The 21,836-nt window shown below is 32.1% G+C and overlaps 1 protein-coding gene across 1 annotated transcript in view; it reads left to right on the plus strand.

Moving 5' to 3' along the window:
* Positions 1-20,728, plus strand: part of ARL5B (ADP ribosylation factor like GTPase 5B) — a 43,232-nt gene extending 22,504 nt beyond the window's left edge. Inside the window, exons 2-6 of the mRNA XM_052000175.1 lie at positions 5,126-5,186; positions 6,810-6,957; positions 11,130-11,213; positions 12,447-12,598; positions 14,273-20,728. Coding sequence (XP_051856135.1) covers positions 5,126-5,186; positions 6,810-6,957; positions 11,130-11,213; positions 12,447-12,598; positions 14,273-14,321 — 494 coding nt within the window. The 3' untranslated portion in view covers positions 14,322-20,728. The remainder of the gene's footprint in view (positions 1-5,125; positions 5,187-6,809; positions 6,958-11,129; positions 11,214-12,446; positions 12,599-14,272) is intronic.
* The last annotated feature ends 1,108 nt before the right edge of the window (positions 20,729-21,836 follow it).

Raw genomic sequence — 21,836 nt, forward strand, 5'->3', positions numbered from 1 at the left:
AAGTCCTTAATATATGCCTGGCATCCTACTAATTGCTGGAGATGCAAATACAAACAAAAGATGGGCCTTGACCCCAGAGTTTACATTTTAAGAGGAGAGAACCACATACAAAAAGGACTTGAAAAGGGTGTGGGGGAGTTGAATGAAATCTGGAATCAGAACTGGCAAAGGAAATGAAGGATTGGCTGGCTTAGTTAGGCCTTTCCTCTAAAAAAAGAGATTATGAGAAAAAATTCACCAGTTGGAAAAGAGGCCCGGGGGGATGGAAGAAGTGAGTGGCCAGGTGAAGAAGGCTACAGCACTGCCAGAGTGAAGGCGAGCCAGACATGGTGCCGAGTCAGGGGTAGAGTGCAGAGGGCGAGGCCATATCATTGTGAATGTCTTGTTATTGACAAAAAGGATACACTGATATGTGTGCAAGATGGAAGAAGGATTTACTGTTGAGTGCTACGTTAATATAGGCAGCCTGCTCAATCCCTGGAGCCCCTTCCAAAATCCCTTTGGTTATTCATTTACTCTGTCAAATGACTGAACTTCACTAACTAGCTGAGAACCACCATAACAGATGTGAGTGTATAAGCGATCAGATGTAGAGGGTGAGAGAAAAGTTACAGGTGTGGATCAGAGTGCAGATGACTGGCTGGATTTAGTTTATTTTCCCGGCTTTAAATTCTAGTGAAGCAAAAGAACATGACCTTTGGAATTACACTTAGTTCTTATTTAGTGCTAATATTAGAGATTTCTAAAGAAACATTGCTTTCTGATTTCATTTTGAGGATTTTTTTCTTTAATTTAAAGGTTAATGGTAAATACTTTTTAAAAGATACCATGAGGTCATCTATCTCCTTCCCTTACATAAAACCACTTTGACAGAGCTTGTGTCTCCCCTTCAAAATTTTTCTAATTGAAAAAAGACCTTGAAAATAAATCAATCAGAAATTCAAGAACTCTTGATTGCAGTAGAAGCATAAAAATATGTTTTTAAATGTTTCTTATGCTTTTTCAATACTGTAAAAATACTTGTTTGTTTTTTTTTTTTTTTTATTCTTAAAGTCTATGCACCTCTTTCTCCCCCTCTCCATTATTTTAGCAATGAAAATCAGGGATAATATTACATTTTATACACATACATGTTTTTATATGTGGATGTATGAAGACATGCCATGTATATATACATGCACACTATATATGTATACAGATGCATATATAATATATAAAATGTTACATTATCGCTGACCTTTTAACTATAATAATGAATAGTAATGGAAGGAACCTAAACCTCTGGAAAATTAAGGAGTATTTCAAAGCCAGGCTTCATTGTAATTCAGGGAAAGTGCAGTAAAGCAGAGAGAGATCATACAAAGTTGGAAGTTAGTTAGTAAATTAGATCATTAAGCAAAATGTAAACACTTTTCATGCCGAAGACTGTCTCTATTCAAAACAAACACACACAACACAGACACACACGACATGTTTTTTCTAGTAGCTCACTCTCTGTTACTTTGTTTTTGCTGACTCATGGTGCCCTGGAGCTTGTTCAAATGAATAGGAAAAACTGGGAGCAGTGGATAGAGTTTTGGAGCTGTGATCAGGAAGGCCCGTTCAAATCCCCCTCACTTTCCAGCTCTGTGACTGGCAATGTTATTTAACTTTGCTTCATCTGTAAAATGAAGGTGGATAATGATTGATACCATCAAATTTTGGTTGTGTGTATTCCATGGGCTGTTTTTTTTTCAGTGCCACAGACTGTCCCAAACTAGTTCTAAAAAAAAGGAGATTGTATTTAGTTTTAATTTCGAGTTAGTTAAGCTGAATGAAGCCCCCCTGCCTTTCAGTTGTCATCCATAATGGTCTGCCAGCCAAGCATAGCTGAGCACTTACTGCTCCTTATTGCTTTTTGTACATAAATGACTTGAAAAGAATATCAGTAGATTGAACTTTTAGTCCCTGGAGCAATTATGTCTTGAGGATGTTTTAAATACCTTTTAAGGAAAAGTTAGCACCACTGTCTATAAGGGTAGAGGAAGGAAATACTTTGGTAAATGGCTAAGTTTAGCAAGTATTAGGTAAGAGATGGAACTTTGACCTGAAAAGAAGATCCTTCCAGTGTAAGGAAAAAATCTCAGAGATTGTGAGGAGAAAGGGATCTTTGCTCAACAGAGCAGATACTTTGTACTTAACAAAGTAAGCTGTATAAACAATACAAGTGAGCACTGATAAATACTTGTAAAATGATCAACACAGAACATTAAATAGGTTGTAATGGAGAGTTTGTAATTCAAAGAGAAGAAACATTACTGCATTCCAAAGAACAAATGAACTTGTTCTATAATCTAGCTTAGGAGAAAAATAAGTGTAAGGATAGGGAATGGAATAGTGATTTCTTTAATTTAGGGAACTCCCAGGTATAAAAATTCCTTCAATCAATACAGATCAGCATGTAACTTAAGTCCTAGAAAGTTGCCTACAACAGTAAGAGGTTAATAAGTAATTTGCCAGGCTCACATAGCCAGTATGTTTAAGAAGAGGTGGGAGAGTGACCTCCAGCTCTATCCACTGAGCCAGATGTTATTCAGCTGGGAGATTAGGGAAGTGCCTTTGATACATAACATAACATTAGCATTTCAACAAGTCATCTGATAGAATACCACAATATCCTTGTTCTCAAAAATGGAGAGATACACGCTAGATGATATGATACTGTTAGATTGGTTGAGTGACCAAACCCCCCCCCCCCAAAATGGTGATTAATGAATGTTTTCTAGTCACTAGAGTGCCTACAAGTATCTGTCCTTTGTCTTTTTTATTATCGATTTGATTAAAGGAGGGCATGTTCTGCAGAATTAGAATTCAAAAAAGATTTCATAAAAGAATTCACAATGAATTGAATCTAATATAAAAAAATAATCGAGATAAAAGTATTATACTCAGGTTAAAAAAAACAAAACAGTTGGGTACAGAATAGAGACAGTTTATTTTAAAAAAATGCTGTGGGACAGTTAGGTGTTTCATTGGAATACCAATGAGAATCCTTATCTTCATATTTGGTCACTGCCTAACTATTCATCCTGGGCAAGTCACTTAACCCTATTTCTTATGGCTTCCTCATTTGGAGAAGTAACTAGAAAAAGAAATGGCAAAGGGCTCTAATAATTTTATCAAAAAAACCCCATACTAGGGCATGAAATGTCAGACACACTGAAAAATGATTGAACAACAGTACATTGCTGCCCCACAAATATCTACAAAAGAGTTTGAGTAGGTTTTCTCTTATTACTCAAATAAAAGCTTTATTTGGGAGTTCGGTTTTATTTTGAATTTTGAAGATCAGAAGAGAAAGAACTTAACGTGTTAGTGAGAAAATTGAAAATATCAAGGACAAGTTAATTGAGAGTTTAACTTGATCAGAGAATAGATCAGTATATAAAAGACTGGAGAAGAGAGAATGAAGGAGTTTACTTGCATTTTAAATAGTTTCTTTTTACCATTCCCTTGTCCCCCTTTTTGGGTTTCATTTTAAATCCTGTTTCCCTTCTCTATCCTATATGAGAGGACATCATTTGATAAAGATTTATAAATATGTGTAAAACCATGCTATGCATATATCTTTTTCTCATTTCTCTGAAGGTATGTAACCTCTTCCTTTAGAGTTGATTTGAGTATTTATAGTAGTCAGAATAACTTGGTTGTTATTCTTTGAATGATATTGCTGTTATTCTATATAATGTTTACTTGGGTTTGTTCACTTCATTTTTCATTATGTCATCTAAATCCATGTATTTTTTTTTCTAAAATGAATCAGCTTATTTTTTACGCTGTCATAATCACATACCTAACCTGTTTAGCCATTCTCTAATGATAACTGAATTTCCAGGTTTTTTTTGCTACTACAGACCAGCTAAAATTTTTTAGAAAACAGATTATATTTCTTTTGTGAATACATTAGGAAACAGATCTAATAGTGATAACAAATGTTATACATAGTTTTATAGCTATTTGGGCCTGTTTTCAGCTTGCTCTCCAAAATGGATCAGTTCAGTTTTACCAATTAGGTATTAATGTCCCAAGTTTTCCATATTCCCTCTATCATTAGTGATTTTTTACTTCTGTCATTTTAGCCAATCTGATAGGTGTGAGTTGATCCCTCAAAGTTGTTTTAATTTGCATTTTTCTAATCAGTAAAAATTTAGAGCATTTTCCTCCTATAACTATAGTTTTGAATTTTTTAAATCACAGAACTACCTGTTCATATCCATGACCATTTATTCAATTGGGGATTGACTCATACAGTCTTTTAAATTGACAGTTTCCTATATATTTGAGATATGAGACCTTATCTAAAGAACTGTCTAAAATTTTATCTCCCAAATTTTTGCTTTTCTTCTGATTTTGTTTACATTACATTACATTTTATTTATACAAACCCTTTTGAATTAATGTAGTAAAAATTATTCATTTTACATCTCACAATATTTTATCTCTTGTTTTTTCATAGCTTATTTTCCTAGTCTTAAGTCTAATAATAAGTCCATGTTTTTCTAATATTTTCATATCTCCATTTATATCTAGGTCATGTATTCTTTTTTCTTTTTTAGAGGTCATGTATTCTTACTTTGACTATATTTATGGTAAATGGTGTAAGATTATTGGTCTGTACCCAATTTCTGTCAGGCTGCTTTCCAGTTTTCCCAATAATTTTTCACAAAGTACTGTGTTTTTATCTCAAAAAACTTAAATCTTTACACTTGTCAAGTACAAGGTTACTGTAGTCACTTATGACTGGGTAATTTTTGACATTTTTTAAAGTGTTTAGAATTCAAATCAATGATAAAAACTCCTCTATGAATTCCTTTTCCCAATCCTCCAGGTACTTTTGTAAGAATAATTCCAAGCAGAGAATATTATCTGAAGTCTTAGAGTACCTCAAAAAAAAAAAAAAAGTACAGCATAATAAGTTAAAATACTCCTTTACTCATTTGAAACTATATAAAATTTAAAACATCACTGATTGATTCTCATTAGTGAATTAAAATAATAACTTTTGAAAATGAATATGATTGCAGTGTACCAAAGTTTTAATGCTCATGATTCTTTTCTTTTTATTTGTTTATTTATTTTTTTGTAGAGCACAAAGTAATTATAGTGGGATTGGATAATGCAGGGAAAACCACCATTCTCTATCAGTTGTAAGTATCAGTATTCAAACTTGTCATTGTTTTTATATTTTTTGGGATGAACAATAAAAATTAAAGTTCCTCTTATAATTTTATAACCTATAATCTCTATCAAACTCTCTAATTACATCTTGAATCAAATTAAAATGTAACTGGGAAATGTTTAACAAAATAAATAAAAATTATTACAGTATCAATGATGTTAATTTGTGCTTTTTAAAGTCAATATGCAGCCCTCCATTTATTTGAATTTGACACTACTGATCTAAAATATTTGAAAAAAAGTCACTGCATATAAACTTTTTTGTCAGAACTCAGATAACTTAAAAGCATAAAATAAACCAAAGCCCTTTTGCCATTGAGGATTTTTATTCCTTTTGGGGGTTCTTGAAAATAGGGTGAAAACTGATGAAGCATTTAGCTAGGCTTCTCAGGGAATGTCCAACATAAAGAACTGGCTGAAAGTAAAAAGTAGATAATAACAACTCAACATTTCTATAGTGTTTTGTGAATCTTTTAAGCAATTTTGGAAAGATCACAAATGTGGTCATAGAAGCCAGGATATCCCTCACCGTAGGTGGAACACATCTCTAAAGAAAGTACTGAAAATTTTCTAATTATGGTGCTTGTGGCATAAATATTTATTTTGAAGAGAGAATCAGATCCAATATCATTTTTGCTTATAAGTAGAAGTTGAAAAATTTTCAGCAGGTGGATAGTTATACTTAATCTTGAAGGAATTATTCTATCAAATCCATTTCTCAGAGTAAACTTAATTTTCCTTTCACGGTCAATGAAATGGTAATCTTTGGGAAATTAAATATGTTGTTTTGTGTTGTAGGCATATAACAAATAGATGTCATGTATTAATGTGAATCTTCTAACTTTGCCTTCTCAGCTCCTCCACTGTTCTACTTATGTTCACTGTCAGTCTGACCATATAAATCTCCCTTCACTTGTCCTCTAAAACAGTTTTCAGTCTTAAGATTTTCAATACTATGAGGAATGTTAAAGATTATTTGATCCAGTCTCCTCATTTTATAATGATGCACAACGCAGCCTAGCATTTTGAAATGATTTCAATCGTGACATCATTAATAATAGTGGCAAATCAAGAGCTAAAGTTTAGAATGCCTCCTTCATGTCAGAACCTTCATCTGACTCTCTCCCATTGTAATGTGATTTTTGAACTACATTTTTGCTGAAAGTAGCTAATGGATAGCACTTAATAGGGTTTAGTTATTCTTAAGTCAATTATTTCTTAGTCTTCAGGTATTTTAGTGTAATAATATTGAAATGTAATCTAAACTTATGAGAAGTTTTTATTATTGTTGAAGCTTTGAAATAAATTTGAAGAGATGTAGAAAAGTCAAGAGTAATGCTTACTCATCAGTGATCATGTAGTTTGGGGCATAGAAAAAATCAAATAACTTGAAAGAAACATAATATTGAAATTAATTATAATTAATATTTTAAAATATTGATCAATGGCTGTGTCACAGCCTGTACTTTGTGTTGGACATTCCCTGAGAATCCTAGGGAAATAGCTCTTTAACTCAAATTAATTTTCAAAGTAAGAAACCTGACTGACTGAAAAGATTAACTGAACAGCTTCTGTGTCTCTCTTTTCCACAGCTTGATGAATGAAGTGGTCCATACCTCTCCAACCATAGGAAGCAATGTTGAAGAAATAGTTGTGAAGAACACTCATTTTCTTATGTGGGATATTGGTGGACAAGAGTCACTGCGGTCATCATGGAATACTTACTACTCTAACACAGAGGTATATTAAAAAATCCCTGGAAAATACACATACACACAAAATAGCAAATCTTGATACATGACAGACTAGATATTGATGTGGGTTCAGAGGTTCCTTATACCAAGCATTCACCAAATAGTTTTCTTTTTTCATTGCCCCTCAGATTCAAGTCTTTCTTTCCATTCTCATTGTTAACATCTTGCTAAGTTTTCATCATTTCACACTATATATTTACTGCTGTTGCCTTGTAGCTCATAGAGTTATGAAATATTAAGCTTGGAAGACACCTAATGTTTAAGACCTTTTTAAATAAATACATTTGGGGTCAGCACAAAGACTTAGATAAAAACAGAAAGGACATTATTAATAAAATAAAGTAATAGTGGAACTACATTGTAAAGCCTCATCATAATGTGGGAAGGACTTTTGAGTTCTTGAAATATCTTCTAGTGGTGTGCCAGCTCTGGAAATTCCTTAGAATATGAGGATGAGACCATCATTAAACTATCTGTGTATTGGCCAAGAATTAGTTTCGATCAAAGCTTCTTAAATCAGGACTCCATGTGGGGTTGCGTAACTGAACAGTGGGAGGTGAGGTTTCACAAAGTTATAATTTATTATCTATAAATGTTTGATTTGAATACCTGTTTTATAAATCCATTCACTTGGAGTCATGTAAAAATTTCTCTGGTTAAAAGGGGTTGTAAGTGGATAATGTTTAAGAAGCCCTAGTCTAGATCAATTCAAAGGATCATCATCAGATCGGCTATTGGATAATGAATTTTTTCATCTATGGTGTCCCTGTCTTATACTAAGGAATAAATTGTAAATTGTATGGGTAAAGGAGTATTCACATTGAAATCACAGATCCTTTATCTGAAATAAGTAGAAGTATATAAAATGCATTCTTCAAAATACTTGGTATGATTTTAATTAATAACCTTGATTATGTCAATTCCCAGTGTTTCCCTTCACTTTGTTTCAAGGTTATACTTGTTAGCATCTGTATTTATAAAATCTAGAGGTTGAGTATTCCTCCTTTAAAAAAAATAATTATTTCTATTTTCCAGGTTCACTTCTGGTTAGGCTTAGAATTTTATTAGATACAGCTCTTTAAGTGCACTATTGTCACCCATTGTATTTTCCTACATAAAATAATTAAAAATCTTCTTTCAAAGTGAAGTCAATATTTATATTAGGTAGAGCTTCTTTTTTTATGCTAAGACTTTTTCTTGCCAATACGTGTATATAGTCAGATATATGTGTACAGTGTGTGTATAGTATAATACGTGTATATAGTCAGATGAAGAGGGGTTTAAGCAAAGGCCTTAACTACAATTACAGGGTGATTTAATTTCTATTTCTACTGTCAAATGAAAATTTGACACACTGGCAGATGTTGTGGAGGGAGTAGGATAACAACAAAAGTTTTTGGACTATAATACTATTTAAAAAGCTCAGCAGCTGGTGCTTTTATCTAGAGCACAAAAGTATCTCCAGCTGGGAAGAGAACACAGTGCCGTAATAAAGGTGCCTTTGATGAATAGGTCAAAGTTGACTACAGCTGATCAATGTTATGTTAAGAAAGCAAATAAAGCATTTCAAAGTGTAATTTTTGAAATTGCAGAAGGCCTGGAAGACTTTTGATTATAGTGTGTATTCTGCTTTCAGACATAGAGATTGTTGCTCTGTCACCTCCTGTTGCAGAGGGCTTTTCAAGTGGGAAATATGTGTGTATAGATGTAAAGAATATTAAAGTTAATTCACTTCAACACAGTATCTTGACCTTTATGGCCAATACATTAACATAATATACGAAATCTTTATGATTCCGAGTTTGCCTTCTTATGTACTAGTGCTTTTAATAGTGCCCATGTTTTTTGTAGACTTGTATGTCTTTTCTTTCTCCTTTTACATCTACAAGATGTCCAGTGTTTCATGGCTCAGTTCTAAATGATATTTATCTTGAAGAGTAACAATAACTGCTAATTTTATTATTGGAGATACTTTTGATATAACTTAAGTTGTTTGTCTCCTTTGTTCCTCATATCTATTCAGACACCAAACATCATTTTTCTTTTTTCATTGCCTCTCAGATTCAGTTCTCATTTTTTCAAATCTCTTTGTAACCACTTTATTCCAAGTTTTCATTGCATTGTGCTACACTTGTTTTCTAGCTCATAGACTAATGGAATGAGGAAAGTGAGAACAAGAAAAAGGTAATTGACTTTCTGGAAGTCACAGAATTTTCTAGTGGCAAAATTGGAAATCAGGGTTTCTTCACTGGTGTTTTTTCCAATGTGTCATCATATTCTCTCTCTTGCTTTCTCTCTCACTTGAGACCATTTTGAAGGTAATTGCCATCTTCCTACATCTTATTACTTACCATGTCAGATTTAAATTCTTTTGCCTAGGTTCAAGGTCTTCCCTAAATTATCTAATTTAATTCTTCGTCACATACCTTCAGTTTCAGAGAATTATATTTCTCTTTTTCTCTGCCTAAATAAATACTTGCTTTTCTTTAATGTCTACCTTTTCTTTAAATCTTTCCTGCCTACTCACATAGAAAAGTAGGAAGAGTAATGAAAAGAACCTTAGATTAAGAAAACTTGGATTCAGATTTTATCTTGGCAATTCAGTTTGCTTTGTAGCATTGGGGAAATGTTTTAGCTTCTAAAATGGGATATTAATACCTGGAATCTGCTTCATAGACATGTTGAGATCTTTAAATTGTTTATGAGCTTATTACTCTCCTCATTTCATTAATGCTATTAAAAACTCTAGCAGTCATAGCTAGTTTATTTTATTTTACTAAATTCTTACCTCTTCTTGCCATCTGTTCTCTTAAACTGGATTTTTTGTCCTTCGTCTTTGTTTCTTTGTCTTTAGGTATTTCTCAAGTCTTTCTCTTTTATGTTAGTGGAGAGTAGAAATAGCATCGAGAGAGTGTAGTCTTTTTAGTAGAGAGCTGACTTCATTGTCAAGAAGATCTGGATTCAGCCCTTGCCTCTAATTCATTCTGGGGTGAAGACATTTAATCTATGCGCCAGATGACAATATAAGGTTATTGTAGCATAATTTTTGATCTGCTTTGTTTGTAGGAGTTGCCTAATTTGGAGGAAGCAAGTGAAGTTGCAGATTAGGATGAGAGGAAAAAGGATTATATTATCTTAGTATTTATATTTGTATATAATTATAGTTTATTTATATAGTATTTATCCTAGCTACAGAATACTTTCCAGTAGTTTATCCAGTAGTTTCCTGTGGTTTATCAAATGTATTAAGCCATTATATCATTTTTAATTGTACTTTATTTATGTGTATTAACACACAAGCATACCATTTTTCAGTTAATTGATGATATTTTGAAAATATCACTGTCATATAAATCATTTCAAAATTGAAATCTAGAACTTTATAATTATCTGACAGTTTGAGGAAGAAGAAAACCATTAATTAAACTAAATCTATTGCCTTCTGATGGAAAGATATTACCCTGTAAGATGAAGCAATAGAAGAATTGTGCATGTTTAATTTATATTGGATTACTTGATGTCTCGGGGAGTGGGGAGGGAGAAAAATTGGAACACAGGGTTTTGCAAAGGTAAGTGTTGAAAACTATCTTGGCATGTTTTTGGAAAAATAAAAAAGGTAATTAAATTAATTTAAAAAATAAAAAAAATAAGATCAAACAAGAATATCTCAGCACTTAATGAAATTGAACCCAGAAAACTCCAATACTTAAGTTACTTATGGTATTGATGAACCTCAATGGAAGTTATAATACATTTTCTTCCTCATTTTTGAAAAAGATATCTCAATGTTTAAGTATATTTAATAAATTCTAAGTAATCATTTGTGATAAGGTTAACAAATAATAACTAGTGATAATGATGATATATGGAATGGAAATTTTTCTATCACTTGATAGTGAATTTGGAGAAATTTTTCACATTTCCAGTTCTAACCTTGAGTTTTATAAATAATTAGATATCAGTTATATCTGTATGCATATATTCTTTCCAACAAGAAGCCCTAGTATGGTTTTATAAAATGGATTGAAAATTTAATGGTTAAACTTGCCAGCTTTTTATTTAAATACAAGAAAAACATGCAAGTGATTAGATATGTTGTGTGATTATTTTCAAACATGTATGTCCTATATAAATGATAAACTTATAATTTCTTTCTAGTTCATCATTCTTGTCGTTGATAGCATTGACAGAGAACGACTGGCTATTACTAGAGAAGAGCTTTATAGAATGCTGGCTCATGAGGTAAAACTTTTTTATTTGTTTTTGAATGACTTCAGTTGCTAGAGCACACAGAGCATTGTCTTTTTACATTAATTTTGCTTGATAATTGTGTTCTGATTAGTCTGATGTGATATTGTTTGGTAATTGTACTCTTAAATCCTTATGATTAACTGAGAACCATAAATGGCTAAAAATTATAAGACTGGATTAATTTATAGATATCCAATAAATAATATTTTATTTTAATTGACTTTTCTTATTTTACTCTTTTAATGTCTTTTTCCAGTGCTACATGCTAGCTTGGATGGCCCCTTGAGTACTCAAAGGCCATTAATACCACCATTGTTTTGAAAGTCCCAATAGATCCTACTTTCAAGTGAGAATCTAGTAATGGACTGTTTTTGTCCAAGGACCAAAATAACTAAATTTGGAGAGTCTCATTCGCTAAGATTGACCAGCTGATAAAGAGAAAGAATATTTTTGGGTATGGCATTACAGTCTACCTAAAGCAATAGAGGAGTTATAATCTACTTTGGCGAGAGTACTTATTACCACTGATGAAACTGATAAAAGTTTTTCTTTTGTTATGTAAAAGGTTCCAGGCATATTTAATGCTTCCAGATAGTCTACAATTTATAGTTGAGTTTTTTATTGTTTCTCTACATGGTAATCTTTTTTATCAACATTTGCACATGGTGAAATAAATTATATATATATTTTTTTATAAATTATATATTTTTAAAGTGAAATAGAATCTAAGATAGGGGACTAAAACCAGAATTATATAAAAGAACTCTATTTTGAACTGATTTTTTTTTAAGACTTCAAAAGAATTGGCTGAATGTTTGACCACACATTAAGAGTAGAATATTAATTTCATTGAAATATAATTACTGTTATATTTTAGTGTTATTATTGAACTTTGACATAGTGAAAGAGACAAAATGCAAAATGAATTATAATTCATTGTCTACCCATTATTAACTCAGCATTTTTAAAATGAGATGTGGCTATTTTGTAAAAATTTATTTTGGCTATAGTAAGTTTTAAAGTTTTTTTTTTAATTAAATTGTATTACTTGATAACTTGAAAATAATAATAATAAATTCATTTTAACTGAAAAGATATTCTTTATTACTTCGTCTTTCTCCCAGTCTCTTGCAGAATACTCTGTACATTGGGTTATCATACCCAATTTCAGTCCTTATATTTTCTTAATTGCTACATTACAAGTCAGAAATATTTTTATTGTAGGATTTACGGAAGGCTGCTGTTCTCATCTTTGCAAATAAGCAAGACATGAAGGGGTGTATGACGGCAGCTGAAATCTCTAAGTACCTCACTCTTAGTTCCATTAAGGATCATCCATGGCATATTCAGTCTTGCTGTGCTTTAACAGGAGAAGGGTAAGTATTATTTATCTTGAAGAGAGACCTAAATAGGTGATATTATTATTATTTTAATATAGATCTTTAAAATTTATAAGGCATGTTATAAGGCTCTGTGAAGTAAGTACTCTTGATATTATTAGCCCCATTTTACACATCAAGAAACCAAAGCTTAGAAAGATTAACTGAGTTGCTAACCTCTCAACATGTAAGTTATATGTTAGTTTTTGCTTCTGTTATTTGTATAACATTTTTTCTGGAAGAAGATGAGGGAGAAAGTGTCATATCAACGTGATATCCTGTGGGTTCTTCCGGGTGGATATAGTCTAAGATTGAGCATTCCTTATCATTCTTTCAGATCCACCTTATACTGATTTTTAAGTCAGTTCTTTAGGAAGAAAGAGCATTACGAATCACTGTGTATGTCTGTTGATTTGGGATGAACTTAATCAGAGCCAGCCTAGAGCTGTCAAAAGAATGTTGGAGGAGAGAAGAGGCACCATAGGTTCCAGTTGTGGCTCTATTACTCTACGTATCATATGGTACCTCTTGGGGTTTTTGTTTCCTCATCTGCAAGATCAAAGGAGTGAATTAGTTGGTCTCTAATGGCTCTTCTAACTCTAAAATCCTCTGGGTTTTGTCATTATTGAAACTAACTTTGGAATAGAGGAATGATAATGAAGTCGTCAGACTTCAAAGTACTTGACATCATTAAAAAGCTGCCTTATCATCCTCCTTCTAAGGGACCTGTCCTTGATAGAGTATGGTTATCCTGAGTGAGTCTGATGGTATCAGTGTGGTTTGGAGCAGTCAGTTTCAAATCCTTTCCAACCCAGGTGACTCACAATAAGCTTTGTAAGTCCCACACAGTAACTTCATTTCTTCTAAACTGGAATTGGAAATGAGCTGAAATTCTTCTGAGATTAGCTAAAACTAGGTTTTTTAGACTGTGCTGTAATCATTACTAAATCTCTCTCAGTCCAGCATAGTTACTTAAACATTTTTCTTTTTTGGCTGGGTGATTTACTATAACAGTTCTGTACTTCATAGTTTGAGTTGCCTGGGTCCCTTGCATCACCCTAAGTATTAGCGGCAACTGTGAGTAAAAGCATTTAGACATGAAGTCAGGTAGACCTAAGGTCAAATCTTACTTCAGATAATAGCTGTCTTGTCTTTGGCCATAGCACTTAATTTCTCCTCGCCTCATTTCCCTCATTTGTAAAATGGGGATGATTATAATAATAGCACTTGTCTCACAGAGTTGTAAGATGTGTAAAGTTCTTTACAAACCTTAAAACATTTCAGATATGTGTGTATATGTATTATATTTTATTATATATTTTTATGTGTGTGTGTTTAATATATATATATATTAGTTCTATGTGTTAGAACTAATAAGTTTGAACTTAAGAAAACCATTCAGTAGCTTATTGTCTTGTTTTTGAAGATGAAATTGAAGAAACTTTCTCACCAAGTTGACCTAATAAAGTCATATGATTTTGTTGAAATGAATCTTTCACTTTGATATTCTTTTCTCTTTTTAAATATTTTCTCTGTGTGAATGTCAAAATGTTCTAATATGGTTGTAGTATCACTGTTGGGGAAAAGTTTTTAAAAAACCACAGAACTCAATTTTTAAGTAAAATGTTTTATTTTTTTAAGTAGTTGAATTGTTACTCTGGTTGTTTTCAGGTTATGCCAAGGTCTAGAGTGGATGACCTCCCGAATTGGTGTGAGCTAACTTTTTGTTCAAGAAAGACTGCTTCTATTTATTCTGTGGACATGAACATATTTCCTGGTACTTTTGACTGCTTAGGCAGCAGCATGTTTAATTTATAACAACACAAACCTCTATGAGCAACACTTGAATCAAGTGCAGCTGAACTGGAACATAAGATTTTTCTTAACATTTTTAAAATGCACTAATCCTCAGTTGGATGAACATAATGTGTCTGTGTTTCAGCAACAAAGTTCTCCTGACTACTTATCCTAATGCATTCAAGGATGGCCTTGCCAGAAACGTTTGTCATAATGTTTTATACTTTCTGTAATATTGAAAACCTACTATTTATCTGAACCTAACACGCCCATTTTCATTTATTAAGTTTTAGGCAAATGTTGATCTGGAAGAACACTAGAAATCACAGACTAATGTTTGTAGATTTCTTTGGGTCTAAAGATTATCTCTCTTTTTTTAATATTATCCATCCTTTGTGTGCAGAAATTTAACCCAATGAAAAATGTGTATGAGTGATATCTGGAATCCTAAGAGTTGTGACAATTTACCCACCAATGGGTAAATGTCCTCACCTCAATGCATGTCATAGAAGAATTTGTTAAATTTTTAAGTATGGCTTTTTAAGGTTTCATGTTTCTTGTTCTTGGCCTATAGAATTATGATTAATTTTCTATCTGTATGACTTGGGGAAAGGGTTTAGATATATATGTGTGTGTGACCTTAAAGTTGGCCAAAAAAAAAAAAAAAAAAACTGAATCAGGATGAGAGATTATTTGAGAGTGAAGGTTTGATATAAAGTTTGGCAGCTCTTTCTGACATTTTATGTATAAATTCCACATTAATTAGTATACATTTATATAGGAAGTCATGAAAACATACCAGCAGTAAATTAAAACAGATCACTTTAAAATATGTTTTACTATCAGAGACAGCCATACAAACCACACCATTTCCAAGTGATCAGTATATAAGGAGTAGTAGCAACACAGCTCTAAGTCATATAATTTGGGCAATATTAAGCCTAAGTGAGTAAATAGGCCATTTCATAATTGATCATATATAAAGTGTGTATGTCTACAATAATATGTCTACCACCAGCAGTACATTACATGGAAAGTATGTGGCTTTTAAAAAACCTGTTTTGATGTTTTTATTAAAGTAGGTTTGAAACAATTGCCATGTAGGTAGGTAGGTAGCCTTCATTTTCTAAAGCCTTACTTTCTATTATCCAAATTCCAGGCAGCTGCTGAAAATAAAACAAGTGTTCATCAGATTGCTTTTAGATTCATAGTTAATATGATAGCATTTATTAATCATCTAGTGTTTAGAAAAAGGAAACAATAACATCCCATTAGTTGTCTGATTTATTAAAGAGTGATAAAAATGAAAAGTTTTCAAGAAATAGGAACTATTTTCAAAATGATACCAAACACTTAGTTGAGAAGGGAAAGTATAGAATTTCAATGTTAATTTTGCTTCAAGTTATTTTTACTCAAGTAAAAAGGCCAAAATACATATTTTTATTGAAGAACATCACTTTAATTCATCAGTATTTAATTTATTTGGGTAAAAAAAAAAGATTCAGTATTCATGAGTACTCATAATTGATCTCTTAAATTTTAAGTTCTCATTAAAACATTTAAGCCAGTTATCTTTTATTATTGTTTTTAGTTGTCATGGCTTTCTTATATTTAGTTAAACTATATTTAGTAATGCTTTCTTGATTTCCATTTGGTGACAGCACATACTAGGACCGAAAATGTTCAGTGTGAAGGTTTTCACCTTTTAGGAATCAATTTTTATTTTCATCTAATATCTAGTTTTCTAATTTGTGTGTTTTGAACCTTTTTCTTAGAGTTTTATGCTTAGTAACGGGAAAAATGATTTTTTAGCATAATCAAAACCATAAGAGGGAAGGAAAAGCAAACAAATTGATATGCATGCTTATGGGGTAAAATTGTAAATACCATTTCAGCAAAAGTACACCATGCCTGTGGTTATTTTTTACTTTGGTTACACTATTTATCTTTAAGTAAATAGTGGGAAGAGAAAAAAGAAGTTATTTTTTCCCCCTAAAACTTTACAGCATATTCAGTACACCTAAATGTATTCTTAAAGGAAAAATTGGTAAACTTACTGCCTAAGAGATGATTGGCTGGCTCAATTTTCTGTCAAACTGTAAAAATTTAAAAATATAATCGGCATTATATTAAACCATTTAAAATAGTTTATTATATTTTGGTAAACATCTATCCATAGAAATTTTTCATTTCTATAGAAATGCAATATGGCTTTTGTTTTCGAGATTCTATTTTTAAATGGCTTGTTTAGGAGTTATTTCATGTTGATGGGGTATTATTGAAAAGAACAATTCTGTTAAGATTCTGTGTCAACTTTTGGCAAAAGTTCAACTATGAAATTCATACAAAACTTTAAAAAGTATTTTAAATGTTTAAATTAGGTGTTGTTTTATTTCACAGTAACATAAAATTTAGTTATCCTTTACTCCAAGAGAATGTTTTGGCACAAAAGTATAGTAAGCATACCATTTATTGTAATACATCATTAGTCTTTCACATTTTATTATGAATCCAGCGTGATAGGAAAGATGCGTCATCATAATTGCTTAGTGCCTTGATTTATATTTTAGTCAAATTATGTTTTCAAAGAAAAACAAATTTAAAAAATTGCTGATTAACATTATGCTTATTAGAATTTATGCAAAGAAACAAATTCCAGTTAGCCTAACTCCCAGTAACTTAATAAATGAACTGATTTGAGTTTTCTAAACTATAGTTCTCTTTCTATATTACTCTAATGACACTTCTTACAAGCAGTGGAAAAGGGAATTGAGAGTCTCTCACAAAATCCATGAAAGCTGATGATAATATTTAGTTTACTTATTTTGTTTTCAGGTAGAGGATGAAGAAATAAAGTCTTGACCACAGATTTATATGTACTGTTTTGAATGATAATTAAGCTTCCTTTCATATACATGTGAAGATTGGGTAGGGATTTTTCAAAGTTGTATTTTCTCTTTAAGCCCATAATTCCTAACAAAAGAAGGTAGTGATATGAGGAGGCTTTTTTTTGAAAACAACTACCACTCTGACTGGTGAAAAAATATATTTGATCCTTTTGGAATCATAAGAAATATTTTGCATTTCAAAATGTAACTTAACTCCTTTATATCCAAAATTTTAAAAACTCTTTAATAATATCTATATTAGAATTTTGACCTCTTGAATTGATTGTGACTATAATATACTTTTCTTTTTTATGTTCATTTGTGAGAAAGTAAGGTTAGTGAGAATGATCTTCCTATACATTGAATTTTCTTATAAGAATCAGTCTACTGGTCCCCCGTGATTCACTACAATACTGAAAGTATTTTGAAAATGGTGACCTTGGCTCATGGTGGTCTTAGTTGAACATAATACATTTTTCTGAATTTGTAATGCAAAGAGAAAATGGTTTGTTTCCTGTGGAAACAGAGCCTTGTATAAAATAGCTTTAGGCTCTTAGACTATTGATAAAAACAATAAAATCTTTTTGGATCATACATAGAAATTTCAGTGAGTTCTGTTCTTTTGAAATGAGGTTCCTAATGCAAAGTATGCAAAAGGAACTAGTGATTACTAGGCAGTTTTTGAATGTTTTTAGAAGTACATTTAAAGTGTCCTCATCTAATTCTTGATTGTATGTATTGTGTGTGTGTAATAGGAAAAACTGGGATTGTGTCTGTGAGTAATTACATTCATTGGCATTTATCTTGTGAAGTTTGATTGACTACATGAGGCTGAGTTGCACAGTACACTAGAAATGTTCAAATTTTAGCCTTAATTTTTATCCACTTTTAAAGTGCCCTTTAAAATGTTGTCAGAGTCAAGAATATTTACAAGTTTACTCTGATACAAATGGATTTTAAGGCCAGATATTGAGGTAGTTTTTTTTTTTTTTTTTTAAAGAGAGTTATATGAAATACAACTTGCTTCTTTGCTGATTTATTCAAAGCCCTTTGTCCTTTTGTCTCCTCTGGGATTTGCCTGGAGTAGATGAAGCAAACATGAAATAATCACTGTGTAACATATATGCATGTCATTTTTGACTCAGGTGAACAAAATCACCATAATATTGTTGAAAAAATATTGCAAAGCTTTGCAAAAGCGACAATATTATTTGCAAGCACTGTGTGGAAATTCAACTTTTCTTGAGAGTTTTCCTTGTCGGAATGCAAGTGGTACAAAAGTGCCATCTTATTTGGCTTTTACTAGCTCCTAAGAACTTCAGCATGGGTGTAAAACCAGCATTTTAAATTTGAGATTGAGTCTTACATTAATTGTATTTCATATTTAGAAGTTTTCCCAATGGTGTCTCTCTTGTCTACATCTGCTTATTATGAATTTATGCTTGCATGCTAATATTTCCAAAGATAGTATTCTATTATAGCACTCAGGACTTTGAATTAGTTACACAGGGCCTGACCAAGAGTATACTCACCACTGTTAGAAATACAAACAATTGTCTAAGCAAATAACAAGGTACACAATGCCTAATGAGGACACTTAAGCAGACTACAAAAGTAAAGTGAATGCTTTCATAGAAAGATCAACAGTGTGTTAGGAAATTCTGTTCATGGAAGTATTGAATTCTTACATTTTGAAGCACTTAAAAGTTTCTGAGAAGCACAATCTTTTTAGATCAGAACAAGGTAACCCTAAAATGTCTTTCTGCACATCTTTACCTGGCAACATGACAGTAAAAAAGCAAATGTTTAAGGATTTAGCAACATAGTTATACCAAGGGGCATCCTGTGCATTTTTGTCAGAAAACTATATGTCTTTCTAATAAATGTAGATTGAAACAATGTTCACCTCATTAGTCTCTTGAAATGGAACATGTGTTTTGGGAGCAAGTGGAAGTTGCAAGAATTTTTATTGTATGATCTTGTAGGATTTGGGATCATAAATTTACCTCATTAATCACCAGGTGGTGCTTTGATCAAGTTGTGACATATCATTATGTGAATTTTGTAGTGTTTGTTTTTAAAACTGTATTTGAAACAGTACAACTTTTAAATTAAGAGGGAACGTACCTTTTTTTAAAAAAAATGTATTTGCAGTAGCAGAATTTATAGTAGCAGATAAGTTTTAGATAAACTAAGATAGGAAGTGTTCACATTTCAAGGACAGGACAAATTGTAAAGCTTGATTAATTTCATACTACAATGTATTTCCCCCTATGTTTGTGAGGAGGTGTCAAATGAGTATCCTTTTATCTCCATTTCCACAAAGCTCACTTGTTCATTTTGAATTCTTAAAAAAAAGAAATTTATCTATAATTACTCTTAAGTGTAGGAAATATGAATCCCCCTGATATGTTCTCTTGGAGTAAACTGTTCAGTCCAGAAGCAGTGACTGGGTTTTTTATTTGATAAAGATATTTAACTGCTGCTATTTGATTCAAGGATAAACAATTATGGTTATGATTTTTAAGCTTATGTAGTAGCTAAGATAGATTTTCCATTTGCATCAATATGATGGAGCTTTTTTTTTTTTTTCCAGAACTGTCCATAAAGCAAAGACACCCTTGCCCCACCATTTATTCCAATCTGGTTTGATGTAATGATTATATTTGCACATCGCCATCTTGACATAAATGGGTGCTTAGAGTTAAAGTGGGAGCAGCAGGCTCTGTGTATAGCTTGCTATTTGCCTTAGAATGTAATACCATTTCAAATATTTATGTTTTATATGATATGTGTACATTTCTCAAGATTTAAAAGTGAATAGTTGTCATCCACCAAGCATCAGATTTCTCTAAAAACCATAATGTCTCTTCTGATCAGCTCATTGGTTAGAAAATGGTGCTAATGAGGCCAAAGTCATGGTTTGGATCCCTCTGTGGGCCACTTAATTTTGCACAAAAAAAGTTCCATAGCAACAGACTCTGCCCTTGACCCCAACCAGCTGACTCATAGCTATGTGCCATTATTCATAATAGGAATTAAGAACATGTGAATGATTCTGTGCAAACCTATTACCACTGCTGGAACAACAAATTCAAAGCATATTCTAATTTAGGGAGCATTTATCTCCATATTTATAAGGTAGCAAAATGTCAATGAAAAATTCAAAACTGCATTCCTTTGTGGGGGAAGCTTACGTTGGGGAGGTATGGCAGAGTTTTGTCTGGTGAAAGAGAATGGGTTTTCTTTCTGCTGTTGTGTTTTAGTGGATTGTTTGCATGACTACTTACCCAACTAAAGGGATGCTGTTTGCTCTGGAATGTCCCATCTTTTTTCAAACAGGTTTTAGCTTCTTTGCAATCACAGTGCAATATTGTGTACTATTCATGTGTTTTCAGTCAACAGTTTATTTTTGTCATAATAAATAATTACTTTTTCAATATGAAGTGTCATTGTGTTGGTTTCTTTCGTTGATAAAATGAGAAATATTTAAATTCATCTCTATACCCCTATTCAAAAATGAAAAAATATTTCTTAAACTTGATAGGCTAATAGTGCAGGAAATTACTTGAATTAAGAGTTCAGTTTTTTCAAATTCTCCCAGAACAGCCTGACTTCCATCTGTAGTTTGCCTTCTTAATGGTATGGTGGTCAAGAAAAGTCTTCTTATCACTACATTAGGAGCAGCAGAATAAATGTATTTTGGGAAACACTGTGACTTAGCACATCCTTTTTCAGTCCTTTGTGTGCAGTGTTCATGTTCATCTGTTTTTTTTCTTGTTTGTTTCCTTCTGAATTTCCTCTTTCCACTCCAACCCTCCAAATAGGTTATTTATAAGATTATCTGGAAAGACTTAAGTTACCAAAGTTGCCTTTTCTATTCCTTCATTCCCTCCCCCCCCCCCCAAAAAAAAAAAAAAAAGAAAAAAAAAGAAAAAGGTGGTTGTTGATAATTGCCAAAAACCTCTAAACTTGATGGTTATAGTTTTCTCTGTTCCAGGCTAAATCATCGATCATAATTCTTCTGACCCTTCCTAGACAAAGTACAGAAAATAGGTTGAGTATATAGGAGTTAAATTATCCCTCGAGTGACTCTAAAATTTTTTAAAGAATGAAATGGGTTAAATGAGAGAACTGATGCAAAGTACCTTGCAAACCTTAAAGTATTATACAGATAACAACTTCTTATCCCTTAAATCCAAATTGGCTTTAGAGGAAAGCCTTCATGGTTCCCTAGGAGTACTTGAGCTTGCTGAAGACCCAGCTAAAATCTCTCTAATTGCATTTTTCCTGCTTGTCCAAGAACATGGCTCTTGTATTTTTTTATGGGGTTTTTGGTGCTCAACCTATGCTACTAGTTCATTGGAATCCCCAATATTTCATAGGTAGAATCAATTAAGTTACTTTCAACTTTAAACCTGAACTTTGCAGAATCCTTGATAGGAAATGCTTTTCCAAGTAGCCTTTCCTCATAGATTTGTATTTGCTTAGTTGTACACGTGCTTGCCTTTATCTTCTAATTAGAATAATTTTCAAACTAGAAATTACAG

This window comes from Antechinus flavipes, chromosome 5, assembly GCF_016432865.1.
Source record: "Antechinus flavipes isolate AdamAnt ecotype Samford, QLD, Australia chromosome 5, AdamAnt_v2, whole genome shotgun sequence".
In the NCBI taxonomy this organism is placed as follows: domain Eukaryota; kingdom Metazoa; phylum Chordata; class Mammalia; order Dasyuromorphia; family Dasyuridae; genus Antechinus; species Antechinus flavipes.